Genomic DNA, 14,835 nt, shown 5'->3' on the forward strand with positions numbered 1-14,835 from the left:
GTCTACTTCAGTCTTCTTCCCGGGTGAGTGCTTTTGGAATACCGTTCCATTTTCTGATGTCTAGTTCTGAGGGTTCAGACTGTTCAAGCGGATCTGATGTAGATTCTACGAACCAATTTGCGTCCCCCGGTAGTTCAAGTGAGCTCGATGTAGGTCCTGAGGAAGGGGTTGAGCCTACAGCCCGAGGTGCTTCGGGTAGGTCGGCGTCCACTTCCCGTCATGGCTGGGTTGTAGATCAGTTCGGCCCTTCGACTATGACGCCTGAGGGACTTCAATCCCTCATAGACTACTACGACTTGCCCGGGGAGCACGCCTACTTCATCCCTACGGGTAGCTTCCCTTGGGAACACGGTCCTGATGAGATCGTGATTTTCTGGGAACAGCTTGCTGCGGGGCTGCGACTGCCTTTTCATCCTCTTCTCGTCGAGGTTCTAAACCACTTCGGTGTGACGGTCGGCCAGCTTCACCCGAACTCCATTAGGAATTTAGTGGGGACGATCTCCTTATTTTGTGACGAGAACTTTCCTTTGGATCTGGAGATTTTCTCCTCTATTTTAATGCTGAAAAAGCAAGCAGGTCCCCTTCCTGGGCGTAGGCGGGCATACTACCTGTCTCCTCGCCCGGGCTTCAAGCTCTTACATGGACTCCCTAATAAGGTCCCGGCGTGGAAGCGGGACTATTTCGGGGTGCGAAGTGCGCTGGGGTGGCCGTTTCAGACCGGCTGGGGGATGGCCGCTCCCGACTCCGGCGTCACACTCGATAAGGAGACGGCGAAGGGCCTCCGGCATGGGCTGGAGTGTCAACGGTATCTGACGGACGCCAAGCTTATTGCTGCGGGCCTGAGTTCGAGTAGGTTCTTTCCCTAGCGACCCTATCTTGCTCTTCTTTTACGTGTTACTGATGCCGAACTCCTTTTTGCAGGTACGATGGACTCTCGAGGGACCCGAGGTGGGCACTTGTTCCAGGGCATGAAGAGGAGGAAACGGGTGGCTAAGTGAGCTCGCGCCGAACCGCCCCAGGGTGCGGAGCCCGAGGTGTCAGACTATCCAGCGGAGGAGCCTGAGATGGTTCCTCCTACGCAGGAGCCGGCGGGGGCTCCTTATGCTGAAACCACACACACAGGGGCTCCCGCTTACTCCGAGTCTGCCCATACGCGAGCTGGGCCGTCGGGCTCGGAGGCCCCGGGGGGCTTCAGGAGTGTGCTGTCGCCTGTTCATGCTCTTCAACGGAGTAAGGAGGCGATGTTTCCCGAGGAAGTTGCGGCGTGGACCGAGCTCCCTCTGCACCAAGTGGCCTGTCGTGCCATTACTCATGCTATGGTGGTAAGTGCTCCCTTCTTTAGAGTTCTTCAGCTTTTATTCTTCTATTCGTTCCTTTGATCCCGTTTTCCTTTGATAGGTGAACTCTTCTATTCACGCCTTAGCGAACCAGGTGGAGAGATGCTCGAGGCAGGCGCGAGCTGCTGAGGAGGCTGCTCGTGCTGCCGAGGATGCTGCTCACCTCGCGCGGTCTAGGCAGGCGAGGTCTCAGAGAGATGTCGAGGCCATGGGAGTGGTGGTGAAGCATATGGCGGAATTGAAGCTGGACCTGCAGCACCAGGTCGAGTATCTTCAGGAGGATATCAGGGAGAGGACTCAGATCTTCTCTCAAGGCATCGAAGACGCGAAGAAGAAAGCTGTCAGTGATTATACTGCTTCGCCGGATTTCGATGATCTAATGGTGGACTCCTACAGGAGGGGTTTCAAGCTAAGCCGGTGGATGATCCGGAATACGTACCCCGAGGTCGATACCAGCGCCATATCCACTTCGCGCATTACTCAAGAGATGGCTAATGCTGCGGATGCCGAACCGGACTCCGAGGGGGAGGCAGGTCCTTCGGGTGTTGTCGAAGTGGCTTCTGATAATGATGAAGTAGCCCCTGGCTTGTAAAATGAAATGAACACATCTATCTGAAATAGATCTTCCTTTTTTTTTTTGAATGTACACATCTATCTTAAATGAAATGGCTTTTTGTTCAAGTGTTGGTTGTCCTGTCTTCGAGCTGCGTTTTTTGCCGAACTGACCATTTCGGTCCTTCAGTTCGTTTTCTACCTAGGCTTCGGGGTACTTGCCTTGGTGGTCTATAGGTAGTATCTTCTTAAGTTGACGACGTTCCATGCTCGGGGTACTTGTTTTCCTTCTAGGGTTCCGAGCTCGTATGCTCCCCCACCGAGTGCTTTCTTTACTCTGTAGGGTCCTTCCCAGTTTGGTCCAAGTTTCCCTACGCCGGGTTCGGGCACCATGACCTTACGGAGAACCAGGTCGCCGACGCGGAAGTTCCTCTTCTTTACTCGCGTGTTATAATACCGAGCTACCTTTTGTTGGTAGGCCGCAGTTCGGATGTGCGCGAGGTCTCTCACTTCGTCCAGTAGGTCGAGGTTGGTGCGTAACTTGCCCTCGTTTGTCTGTTCGTCGTACGCTTCTAGTCGCAACGTAGGCACTTCGATTTCTGCCGGGATCATTGCCTCGGTGCCGTAGGTGAGGTTAAAGGGGGTCTCTCCTATGGCAGTTTTTTCCGTGGTTCGGTGAGCCCATAGAACACTTGGTAGTTCGTCTGCCCACAAACCTTTGGCTCGGTCCAACCGTGCTTCAGTCCGCGGAGGATGGCTCTATTCATTACTTTTGTTTGGCCATTTGCCTGCGGGTGTGCGACCGACGTGAAGTTCTGACTAATTCCCATACTTTGGCACCATTCTTGGAACTTGATATCTTCGAACTGTTTGCCGTTGTCGGAGATCAGTACCCGAGGTAACCCGAAGCGATATACAATGTTCTTCCAAAAGAAGTTCTGTATGTTTCGGGCTGTAACTATTGCCAGCGGTTCAGCTTCTATCCACTTTGTGAAGTAATCTACTGCCACCACTAGGAATTTTCTCCCGCCTGTCGCTGGTGGGAATGGCCCCAGGAGGTCGATGCCCCATTGGGCGAAGGGCCATGGGCTGGTGAGGTATTTGAGGTCGGCAGCGGGCTGATGGTGGATGCTGGCATGCTTCTGACACTTGTCGCATTTTCTGACGAGCTCGATTGCCTCTGTCTTCATCGTTGGCCAGTAGTATCCTTGTCGAAGTGCTTTTTGGGCGAGGGCTCTGCCCCCCAGGTGTCCGCCGCACAAGCCTTCATGGTGTCGCGGAGTACCAACTTGGCTTCGGCTGGGCGCAAGCATCGCAGGTAGGGGAGCGTGTAGGATCGTCGGTACAACCGTTCGTCTATCATGACGTATTTGGCTGCCTGGCGCTGCACCCTCTTGGCTGCGTTGCGGTCCGTGGGGAGGGTTCCGTCTAGCAAGAAGCTCGCGAGTGGGTCAATCCAGCTCGGCTCTGCTTCAGTGACGGGAGCGACCTCTTCTGCCCCACCGAGAATGCTGGGCCGAGGTAAGTCCTCTACGTACACGGTTCTCCTAGCGTTGTGGCTCATGCTAGCTAGTCGGGACAGGGCGTCGGCCTCAGCGTTCTCTGACCTAGGGATTTGCTTGATGAAGTGTGACTGGAAGTTGAGCAGAGCCTCCTTTACTTTTGCCTAATATGCAATCATTGTGAGCTCGCGCGCTTCGTATTCGCCTGTAACTTGGTTGACTACGAGCTGGGAATCACTGCAGATAACCATGTGCTTTGCTCCAACCTTGTGCGCCAGGTTTAGCCTGGCTATCAGCGCCTCGTACTTCGCCTTGTTGTTGGATGCCGCGAACTCAAAGCGTAGTGCGTATTCCAGTTTTGTTCCGCTCGGGCCGCGTAGCACTATTCCAGCCCCGCTGCCTTGTTGGTTCGAGGAGCCATCTACGTGAAGGATCCAGGGCTCCTCCTCCCAGTTCACGCTTGGTCTAACCAGGAGGGATGCCACACTGGCTGCTACTTCACGGGGTTCAGACTCGTTTGGTTTGGGAGCTCCGAGTTCGCCTGAACTGGGGATCTCAGGCTCGACCGACTCACAGGCTTCGAGGCTAAACGTGCATTCTGCGATAAAATCTGCCAGGGCTTGGGCCTTAATGGCAGTTCTTGGCTTGTACAGGAGATCGTACTCGCTAAGTTCGATGGCCCACTTCGTCAGTCGGCCGGAAACCTCGGGTTTGTGTAAAACTTGTCTCAGAGGTTTGTCGGTCAGGACGATGACGGTGTGAGCCTGGAAGTATGGGCGGAGTTTCCGTGCTGCTATCACCAGTGCGTACGCTAGCTTTTCTATCTACGGGTACCTTGTCTCTGCTCCCTACAAGATTTTACTAACATAACATATAGGTCGTTGGACCCGGTCTGCCTCCTTTACTAGTACCGAACTGACCACCTCGTCGCTGGCCGAGAGGTACAGTTCTAAGACTTCGCTTTCCTCGGGCCGAGCTAAGGTTGGCACACTGACGAGGTAACCTTTTAGCTCGTCAAACGCAAGCTGGCAGTCTTGGGTCCATTCGAACCCTTTGCCTTTGATTGCTTTGAAGAAGGGTAGGCAGCGATCTGCCGACTTGGACATGAAGCGGCTTAGAGCGGCTATGCGGCCGTTTAGCCTCTGAACTTCTTTTACTTTCCGAGGCGGTCTCATATCTAGGATGGCTTTTATCTTGTCCGGGTTGGCCTTGATACCGCGCCGATTGATAACGTAGCCTAGGAATTTGCCCGAGGTGACGCCAAAGACACATTTGTTGGGGTTCAACTTCATGCTAAACTGACGCAGGATTTGGAAGACAGAGTCCAAGTCTTTTATTATTTCTCGTGAAAACCGTGTCTTGACGACCATGTCGTCTACATAGCACTCTATCTTTGTGCCGATCAGGGGCCGAAACAGCCTATTTACAAGTCTTTGGAAGGTCGCCCCGGCATTTTTTAACCCAAAGGGCATGACCTTGTAACAGTATAGACCGAACTCGGTTTTGAAGCTGGTTTTTTCCTCGTCGGAATGGTCCATCCGGATTTGGTTGTAGCCTGAGTAGGCATCCAGGAAACTTAGCAATTCATGTCCCGAGGTCGCGTCCACTAGGCGGTCGATCCTAGGAAGGGGGAAGCAGTCTTTCGGGCAAGCTCGGTTCAGGTCGGTGTAGTCGACGCACATGCGCCACTTGCCGTTCGCCTTTTTCACCAGCACAGGGTTGGCCACCCAGCTCGGGTAATGGACTTCCCTTATGAAGCCTGCCGCGAGGAGCTTCTCGACTTCCTCGTCGACCGCCTTCTAGTGCTCTGGGGCTAAGTTCCGTTTCTTCTGTCTAACGGGTCTGACTAAAGGGTCAGTGTTAAGTTTGTGAATTATAAGACCAGGGTCAATACCGGGCATATCGGCCGCGGACCATGCAAAAATATCTAAATTTTGGAGTAAAAAACTTACCAGTTCGGTCCGTAGGGGTTCTTTGACGGAAGCACCAATCTGGAGTGCGCGAGCTGGGTCCGTAGGCGAGGTTGGGATCGCGACTGTTTCTTCTATGGGCGAGCCTTGTTCTTCGCCTTGTTCCGCGGGCCGCTCCAGATCGAGGTCGCCGGCCGCCTTGGTCTTTCCCTTTAGGGCGGCAATGTAGCACTTGCGGGACTCGAGCTGGTCGCCCCGCGCTACCCCCACACCGAAGTCCGTAGGGAACTTCATGGTCAAATGGTAGGTGGAGACCACCGCCCGCAGGATATGCGTGATTGGCCGCCCTATTATGACATTGTATGGGGAGGGGCTCGCGATCACCAGGAAGTCGTGGTTGAGTCTGACCGCACAAGGCCACGTGCCGACTTCCACAGGCACCGTTATTTTTCCAAGGGGCCTGACTTCCTCTCCACTGAAGCCCACCAGGGGAGTGCTTGCGGGCCTTAGTTCGCTCCTCGGCAGCTGTAGCCGATCAAACGCCGATTTGAAGAGGATGTCCGTCGATCTGCCCGAATCTACGAGTACGCACCTAACCTCGAAGTCGTTGATCCTTAGTTTAATGACAAGCGCGTCATCGTGAGGGTAGTGAACTCCTCGCGCGTCGTCTTCCGTGAAGAGGATTGGCTCATCGGTCTTTGGCCTTTTCGGATGGTTCCGCTCCTCGAGGACCGCTTCGCGAACTGAAGTCTGGGCTGCCGCCGATGTACACCCCGCTACCACCGAACCTCCCACAATTACATGGATGGTTCCCCGAATTGGCCTCTCTGCCGGAGACTGTCGCTGCATCGGTTCGGCAGGCCTGCTGCTAGTTTCGGGGGCGTCCTTTTCGTGCTCGCCTGGCCGATCCGCTTTATTGCTATTATTGTTGTGCTGTACAAAGTTTCTTAAGTATCCGCGATGGATGAGCCCCTCTATTTCGTCTCGGAGGTTATTGCACTGCTCGGTACTGTGACCATGGTCCCTATGGAAACTACAATACAAATTCTTGTTTCTTTCGTTCTGATTTCCCTTTAGGCGAGGTGGCCATTTCACGTACGGGGCATCCTTAATCGTCATTAGGATCTCGGTCCGCCTCGTGTTCAGTGGCGTGTAATCTGTCCGAACTGGTAGGGGAGCTCGGAACGACTGGTTCGGTTTTGAGTCCCGGGCCGAGTTTTTTTGGTCGGCTGAGTTAGAGGGCTCGCCATCTCTCTTTCTTTTCTCGTTTCCGCCCTCGGTTCGTTGGTTGATTTCCTCCTCAGTCCTCATGAACTTGTCTGCGAGCTTGAGGAACTCGGCCACAGTCGCGGGCTGGTTAGCTACCATGTGCCATTTGAACTCCTTGTGCGTCACCCCTCTTTTTGTTGCGGTGAGCTGCACCGCTGGGTCTAACCGCGGTATCTGTAAGCATGCTTCATTGAATCGTTTGATGTAGCCCCGTATGGGTTCTCCTTCCCTTTGGACTACCCCGAAGATGCTTTCCTCTACTCTGGGGCACCGTTTGCTGGTGACAAAGTGTGCAGTGAAGGCCTGCACGAACTGAGCCCAACACTTTATCGACCCGGGGGCCAGGTTCCTGTACCAAGTGCGGGCTACCCCCTTAAGGGTGGTGGTGAAAGCCACACAACTGCATGATTCGCTGGCTCTGGCGAGGTGCATTTGGGACTGGAAAGCGTCCACGTGGTCGTTGGGGTCGAAGGACCCATCATACTTGTCTAGAGGCGGGAGCTTGAAATCTTTGGGCAAGGGGATTTCCAGGAGTTCTGACGCGAGCGGGGAAGGAACTAAGAGAATCGGGGCAACTCCTACCTCATCCGAGCTCGTCTCGCCTTTGCCTCTGAACTCTGACAGGACGCGGGTGGCGGTTCGTCGACCTCGACGGCGCCTTTGCTGCTGAGTGGGCCTTGTACTGGCGCTGCTGGCCTCCGTGTTGCCGAGCTCGATGGGCCTGGAGTGCTGGTAGTCCGCTGCTGCCAGTGCGCCGAATCGGTTTTCCACCAGTGGGGACTCCGGTTTGGAGCCCCGAGGTGCCGATCTCGCGAGCGAGGTTCCCGATCCGCCTGCGAGCTACGAGGCGGGGATGACTTTTCTCTCTCTCCGGCCTGGGGACAAGGCCTAGCTGTTTGGGGGGTTCTGGGGCCTAGAGGCCTTTCCTTGGTGGAGGCGCCCATCCTGCGGAGAGGCCTTGACCGGCTTCGGAGCAGGGTGGCGAGGTGGAAGTAGTGGTTGGTTCGGTGGCAGTTGGGGGAACTGCTATTGATAGTGGTACTGGGAGAGGTTGTGCAACACTTGGTGCTGGTGAAGCTGGTGTTGCTGGAATTGTTGCATCTGGGCTTGCATTGCCCGCATGCACTGCATTAGGTCGTCCAACCGATTTTGGCTAGCTGCCAGGGGGACGGCGGTTGGTTCAGTGAAGGTAGTCTCGATGGGGAGAGGAAAGGGGGTGTTTGCGGCAGGTAGGTTTACAGGCGCCACTGCTTGTAGCGTATTCAGATTGGGAATTCCGTCCACCGAGAGGGGGATGGTGAACTGCCCAACACACACCACGGGAACTTGAGGCTGTTACCCGGTGGTGTTTGTCTCTGTGCCGCGCCCGGTGTTGTTGGAAGAGGCCATGAGTATTGAGTTTTTCAAAGAGGAAAGGGGTATGAGAGTTTTGGAGGGAGGCCTTTTGAAGCGTTCCCACAGACGACGCCAATTGATGATGCACAATCCGGTCGATCTTAGCTGTCAACGATCTTGCCTCTGAACCGGGTGGCAGGGACCTGAAACGGAGGGAGAAGAGAAGCTCCGGGGAGAACCCGGCGTAAGGGCTCTGAAGCTCAACTTAGAGTTTTTCAAAGGCAAGATAGACCAGATAGCGCAAAAGTTAGCATACATCATTTCTGGGGGGTAGGAGCCTTTTATAACCACCTCGCGCACTCACTTCCAGGCTTCCGTCAGATCGGGCATGATTACTTCTGAACTCCTACCAGTTCGGATGTCATTTCCTCTGGCCGGACAGAACCGCCACTGCTCCTTTTGTCGGAGCCGCCTCTGTGGCTAGTAACGACTGTGGCAAGTGGCGGTAGCAGGAGGCCGTTTGAAGTGCGGCTGTCAGGCGTCAGATCCCAAATCAGTCAGGTGCATCGCCCTTGGATACGGACGTCCTTGGCGTCAGGTATGTTTGGTCAGCCTGGTGTTTCGGAAGCGAAGTGTTGGAGTGAGCGAGATGTCTTGAGTTCGGTTTGGGGAGTGTTCCGAGCTGCCATGGGCCAGCTCGGGTCACAGCTTTGCGAGGCTTGGGGCCCAATATAGTTTGTGCTCCTTGCAGGGAGGTCGGGTTCTCAGTAAGGTGCTCGGACTCTTAATAGGGAGCTCGGACCCCCAGTAGGGAGCTCGGGCTCTTGGTGGGGAGCTCGGGCTCCTAGTAGGGCGGTCTGGAGTTCGGGCTCAGTAGTGAGCTTGGGCTTGCTTTCGGTGTCTGCTTCGGGCGCTCTACTGTCCCGAGTTGCTTGTTTTTGCCACGTGTCGGGTGATTGCGAGGTCGGGCCAAATTCCCCTTCATCAGATTCTTTCAGTAGATATATTTGGGTTTTTCCACTATTTGCTAAATCTGATGCTTTGACAACTTGTATATCCTTTAAGAAGCATGATGAAAAACTTATTAGGTTTCCAATTAGATGTCTTCAAACTGATAATGGCAAGGAATTCATTGCTTTCAAATCATATCTCGCTCAAGAAGGTGTTTCACATTGTTTCTCCTATCCACATGTTGCTGCCCAAAATGGCAAAATTGAGCGTAAGCATCGACAAATTGTTGAAATGGGCTTAACTCTCATGGACCATATGTCTATGCCACGTGACTACTGGTTTGATGCCTTTGAAACAGCCTATTTTTTGTTGAATTGGCTACCCTCCCGGGTTCTTGCTGGAAAATCTCCATTTACAACTTTGTTTGGCAAACTAGTGGATTATCTATTTCTCAAAACTTTTAGTTGCTTATGCTTCCCTCATCTTCGCCTTTACAACTCCAACAAGATAGAGTATCGCACCAAGGCCTGCGTATTTCTTGGCTACAGCTCCGTGCACAAAAGCTATAAGTGTTTGGACCTCAACACTGGTCGTTACTACATTACTGTTCATGTTATATTTAATGAACAAATTTTTCCCTTTTCTCAGATGGGTGCTTCTTCTCAGCATGCGCAGCCTTCTCCAGCACATGGCAGCACCTCTCTTCCTCCCATTTTGGCATCCATCACTCCCTCAGCCAAGAGCCATTGATTTGCTCCGCCTCTTCGTTCTGGTGTTGATTCCCTCCTTGCCGCACCTGCGACTGTCTCACCAGAACCTACTACTTCAATTGACAGTCCCTCCACCTCAGCTGCGTTGCCACCTACACAGTCTCTTGCTAATGTTGAGCAAAGCCCGTCATCCGCCACCACCGTTCCCATCAGTAATGTTCATCCCATGGTCATCCGCGGCAAGAAAGGCACCTTTTGACCCAATAAGAAGTACTCTCTTCTCACATCTCGCTATCCTCTGCAAACGACTGAACCATCTTGTTTCATTGAAGTTAATCGTCACCCACAGTGGTGTGCTACTATGCGTGATGAATTTGATGCTCTACTTCGCAATGGCACCTGGGCTAGTGATTCCTAAATCGAACTCCAACATTATCAGGTGCAAGTGGGTTTTTTGCATCAAAAGAAAACCCTGATGGATCCATTGACAGATTTAAGGCATGCCTTGTGGCCAAGGGCTACAATCAATGTGAAGGGTTTGACTATACTAAAACCTTTAGTCTGGTTATCAAATCCATGACCATTCGGGTTGTTCTCAGCATTGCTATCTCTCATTCTTGGCCGATTCATCAACTAGATGTCCAAAGCGCATTTCTCCATGGTGATATTTCCAAAGAGGTTTACATGTTTCAGCCCCCGGGGTTCGTTGACACTCAACACCCATCTCATGTATGTCGACTACAGAAATCACTTTATGGGCTTAAACAAGCCCCTTGGGCCCGGTACTCTAAACTACATCACTTTCTTCTCTCTTCAGGCTTCACCAACTCCAAATCGGACTCATCTCTCTTTATCTATGCTAAGGATGCCATTGTGACATATGTCCTCATTTACGTTGATGATATTTTGGTTACCGGATCCTGCAACTCTCATATCTCCACTCTCTTGCAACACATGCGATCTCACTTTGCTGTGAAGGAACTTGGACCTCTTCACTACTTCCTTAGCATTGAAGCCATTCGCACCAACTCTGGCCTATTCTTATCCCAATGCAAATACATTATTGATCTGTTGTGGGATCTCTCCCTTGATGGTGCCAAATCGATCAAGACTCCCCTGTCGACAACAACTGTTCTCTCCAAATATGATGGTGATCCGCTAACTGATCCTTCCTCATACCGGAAGGTCATCGATGCTCTTCAATACTTGTTGATGTCACGTCCTGATCTGTCCTTTGTAGTCAACAAAGCTTGCCAATTCATGCATGCATCGACCACAACTCATTGGGCCTTTGTGAAGCACATTCTTCACTACCTGAAGGCCACAGTTGATTATGGACTCAACATCACCTCTTCACAGTCCACTAATTTACATGTCTTCTCTAACTCGGATTGGGCTGGCAGCTCGGACAACCGACGGTCTCATGGTGGGTTTTGCATTTATCTTGGAGACAATATTGTCTCTTGGTCTTCTAAGAAGCATTCTATAGTTTCTCGCTCCAACACAAAAGCAGAATACTGCAACCTAGCCATTGCTACCTCTGAGGTTATTTGGCTACGCTCTCTTCTCATTGAACTTGGTATTTCTCAGACTGCATCACCCACATTGTGGTGTGACAACATTGGTGCCACCTACCTATTTGCTAAACTAGTATTTCATGTGCAGACCAAGCACATCAAGATTGACTTCCACTTCGTGTGTGACCTAGTTGCCTCTAGGAATCTTCATGATCATTACATTTCCCCTACTGATCAAGTAGCAGATATTTTCACCAAGGCTTTAAGCTCTCCTCGATTTTCTGCTCTTCGATCCAAGCTTCGGGTGGTCTCCCCCACCATCAGCTTGAAGGGGGGTGTTGAGCATCCTATCCCGTAACACATGGGATAAACCTATGGCGTTTTTTAATTTTAAATTATTGTTTATCCTATCTTCATTTTCTGTTGTATCTTATCTAAGAGAGAGTCTCTCTCCTTGTAAACTTCTAACTTTTGTAACAAATTATAAATACATTCTAATGAATCACTCAAAGGTAGTGAAAACCAATTCAATTCAATCTGTGTTCGTTCATATAGCATATCTTCCTTTCCCACCGATGGCTGTGAATCAGGAATCAAGATGGATCTTAAAGGTTTCGTCAAAGGAGGCATTGCCTTGATCGTTGTCGGCTGTTCCACCCACCCACTTGACCTCATCAAGGTCCGGATGCAGCTCCAGGGTGAAACCTATGTCCCAAATCCAGTCATTCAAACTTTGCACCCCACGTTCGCTTTCAACACCCCCCTCTGTGGTTGTTGCCATCCAAATGCTCTACTCTATCACCCGCATGGGCCTTTTACGATATCATGAAACAAAAATGGTTTGACCCTAGTTTGCGGAAAATGCCTTCCACAATCGGCAACCTAGTCGACGTTGCCATGGTTTGCATGCAAGCTGACGATTGTGGCTCTTCTCCCAGCCCAACGACACAACTACAAGAGTGTGGTTGACGCCATCACAAGGATGGCAAAACAGGAAGGAATCAGTAGCTTGTGGCGTGGCTCTTCTCCAAAAGACTTAAACATCACCGATAAGAGAGAGAGATGCGTTATAGGACGAATTCACCCAGAAATACCCAGAAACCCCAAACGATGCGCTATAGGACAAAATCATCGACCAGAGGCCCTATAGCAGGAAAAGAAGATGGAAGGGAAATGGAAACAGTGAAAGGACAGAGAGGAATGAAAAGGAGAAGGGTAGTTTAGGAATTTAAAAATGTTACTAGTGAAGGTTTTAGACAATTGTCAGAAACAATAAAGATATTTGAGACAAAATGTAAATAGCATAAGGGTAGTTTAAAAATTTTGCCCTTTAAATTATTAATAATAAAATATATACATACAATATTTTAATCTATTGTGCCTAATAGGCCCGCCTAATTCCAATTTATCAACCCAAACCTGGCACAGGCCCAACACAGATCTGTCAAATTTCAATTTGGTTATTTGGACCGGGCCTAGGTTGGGCAAATCAAACCTAACATGAAAATCAGGCCTTAAGCCTTAAAGCTGCTTCTCTCTTCCTTGAACATTTATCCATTTTTATTTTTAAAAATATACTAATTAAGATCACAGCTTAAAGCCAATTCAGATCCCTGCCTACAAGAATTCTATCCACGCCTACCCCACATGACACTACAACTGTACATTGGGAACATCTTCCAATGAATGATAATATGCAAATATGGGAGATGTTATCAATGTATATCTATAATGAGGCGTGGGTAGGTATGGATAGGGATCTTGTGGGTAGGAGATCCCAACTCACTTAGAGCTGGCAATGGATCGGGTCTGGTCTGACCCAATTAAATCCAATTATACTTGGAAGTCTATCTACGATAGTAACAACTAACCTGTCGATCCAATTACGAATGGGGACACAAATCAGAGAACCAGAACAGTTTCAGCTTTATAGACTGAGAACTTGGCATCACCATTCACCAAGGCAGCAGTCGGCAGCATTAGAATGCGGTGGTCTTGAAATTGGAAAACTAGTTTGGGTAAGTTCCGAGCTTTAGTATGATGAACAGTGATTAAGCTCCAGGCTTTTAGCATATAATGGAAAACTGAAATATCCGAGTTGGCAGCTTATACACCAGCAATTACATAATGTATATACCAAATAGCTAGTTGTCATTGCGGTGATTTCATTTCGTCAAGTGACAGCCACAAGGAAGCAAACCAAGAGAATGAGAAGCACCAAAAGCCAAACCCAACATACCCATTTGCCCTTCTTCATTTTGTTTGCAGAGACGAGTCGGTCGGTTCCTCCACTTATGAAGTTTCCAGCGCGGGCCAAATTTTCTTCGATATCATCCATCTGTTCGCCCTGTGCTTCAACCAAAACAGCCATATCAAGGAACACCTGATGCAGCTCGGTCAAGCTCCTTTGGATCTGCTTCACAGCCTCCTGCCTCTCCTGATTCTCCAAATTTAATTCTGTTCTGCCTCCAAATACTTCGACTTGTCCACCTGCCAGAATCATCTTATCGATCATCTCCTCAGTCGGCACCTCTCCAGTCGCGTGGAAGTACCTTCGCTTAAGACCTTCTTTGTGATCCGAGACGATAGTTTCTCTCAGGGACTGGAAATTGTTCATCATATCCCTCAGCTTGATTCTCAAACCGTTGGTGACTGAGACCCTTGTCCGGTCAACAGGACTTCCTTCTCCATAAGCTGCCGATATGCTACGATTGGCTACATTGGATCGGTCTAGAGCTTCTAACCGTGCTTTGATGATTTTTGCCTTGCGAAGGACAGTCACCATGTCTGAATCCATCCTGTCTCTGAGCCCACGTAGGACTTTAGCACTGTGGGTCGATTTTGTCTCTTCGTTTAGGCATTGAAGGTCATGCAGAAGATTGTTGATCACTTCCATCTCATCCTTTATTGCACCAACTTCTTCAAAGAACTGGGCAAAGTTTTCTTCATCCGTGGGGCCGAGTCGCCCCATCTCAGTGTCGGGTCCGGCTTCGAGGTCCTCCAGTGCCTGTTTCTTCAACTCCACATAGCTGAGAAACGATTTGGTCATAAGATCATTCATATTTCCAAGAATTTGCAAGAACCACCTGCAAAGAATTCCCAACAAACCATAAGATGGAGGAAATCGGATGATAGAAGTAAAACAAGAAGATTCACAAATATTCTTTTAAACTGTAAAGAAAAGACTGATGAAGAATACCCGAATTCAATTCAGAACGAGAGAAGAGAGATTGGGCTCTCCCCAAATATTCTTTCCTTCCACTTTGGCTTCTCCTTCAAGATAACTGAATTGGAACGGTAGAAAAGATTCAAACAACAAGAGTCAAGAAACAGAGTCGAATTCTATAATAGCAGAAACACACGAATATTGATTGACGAACATGATTATAAATAAAAAAAAGGTACAATCTTTCTTATGAAAGAAGAGACACACGAACACAGGGCAACAATCCGAAAAAACAGAGTAGCTGGATTAGACGAGACCTTGAAGAACACGATTACCCCCCTCTGTGAAGTGATGGTTCTGGTGATTTTCTTTTCTCTTTCGTTGGTTGAAGGGTTTTCAGATTGATGATCGAAGGGGAAACAATTGTTCTGCAATTCTAGAACGATTAAACTATTTTTGCGATCTTTTAAAGACGTAAAATGAGGGATCGCGATTGTTCATTACGGTTACATATTCAGCTTTCTCCTTTCGAATTTGAAAATTTGAAAAGAATGCCGTTAAAGACTTAGCTTACCAGTTAATGGGA

General features: G+C 50.0%; 1 protein-coding gene across 1 annotated transcript; it reads right to left on the bottom strand.

Annotated features, from left to right (window-relative positions):
- Positions 1-13,096: 13,096 nt before the first annotated feature.
- On the bottom strand, positions 13,097-14,730 carry SYP112 (syntaxin of plants 112). Its single transcript, XM_010265325.3, has 3 exons — positions 14,567-14,730; positions 14,283-14,367; positions 13,097-14,169 (listed from the first exon to the last, which is right to left on the bottom strand). The coding sequence occupies exon 3, from the start codon at positions 14,142-14,144 to the stop codon at positions 13,257-13,259; it is 888 nt and encodes a 295-aa protein (XP_010263627.1). The 5' UTR covers positions 14,145-14,169; positions 14,283-14,367; positions 14,567-14,730; the 3' UTR covers positions 13,097-13,256.
- Between the last annotated feature and the right edge of the window lie 105 nt (positions 14,731-14,835).

The sequence above is a fragment of the Nelumbo nucifera genome, chromosome 1, assembly GCF_055504915.1.
Source record: "Nelumbo nucifera cultivar China Antique chromosome 1, China Antique-T2T, whole genome shotgun sequence".
Classification (NCBI taxonomy): Eukaryota; Viridiplantae; Streptophyta; class Magnoliopsida; order Proteales; family Nelumbonaceae; genus Nelumbo; species Nelumbo nucifera.

Excerpts from the sequence above, each read along its gene's own strand:
- SYP112 (XM_010265325.3), bottom strand. The coding sequence starts at position 14,144 with ATGAATGATCTTATGACCAAATCGTTTCTCAGCTATGTGGAGTTGAAG.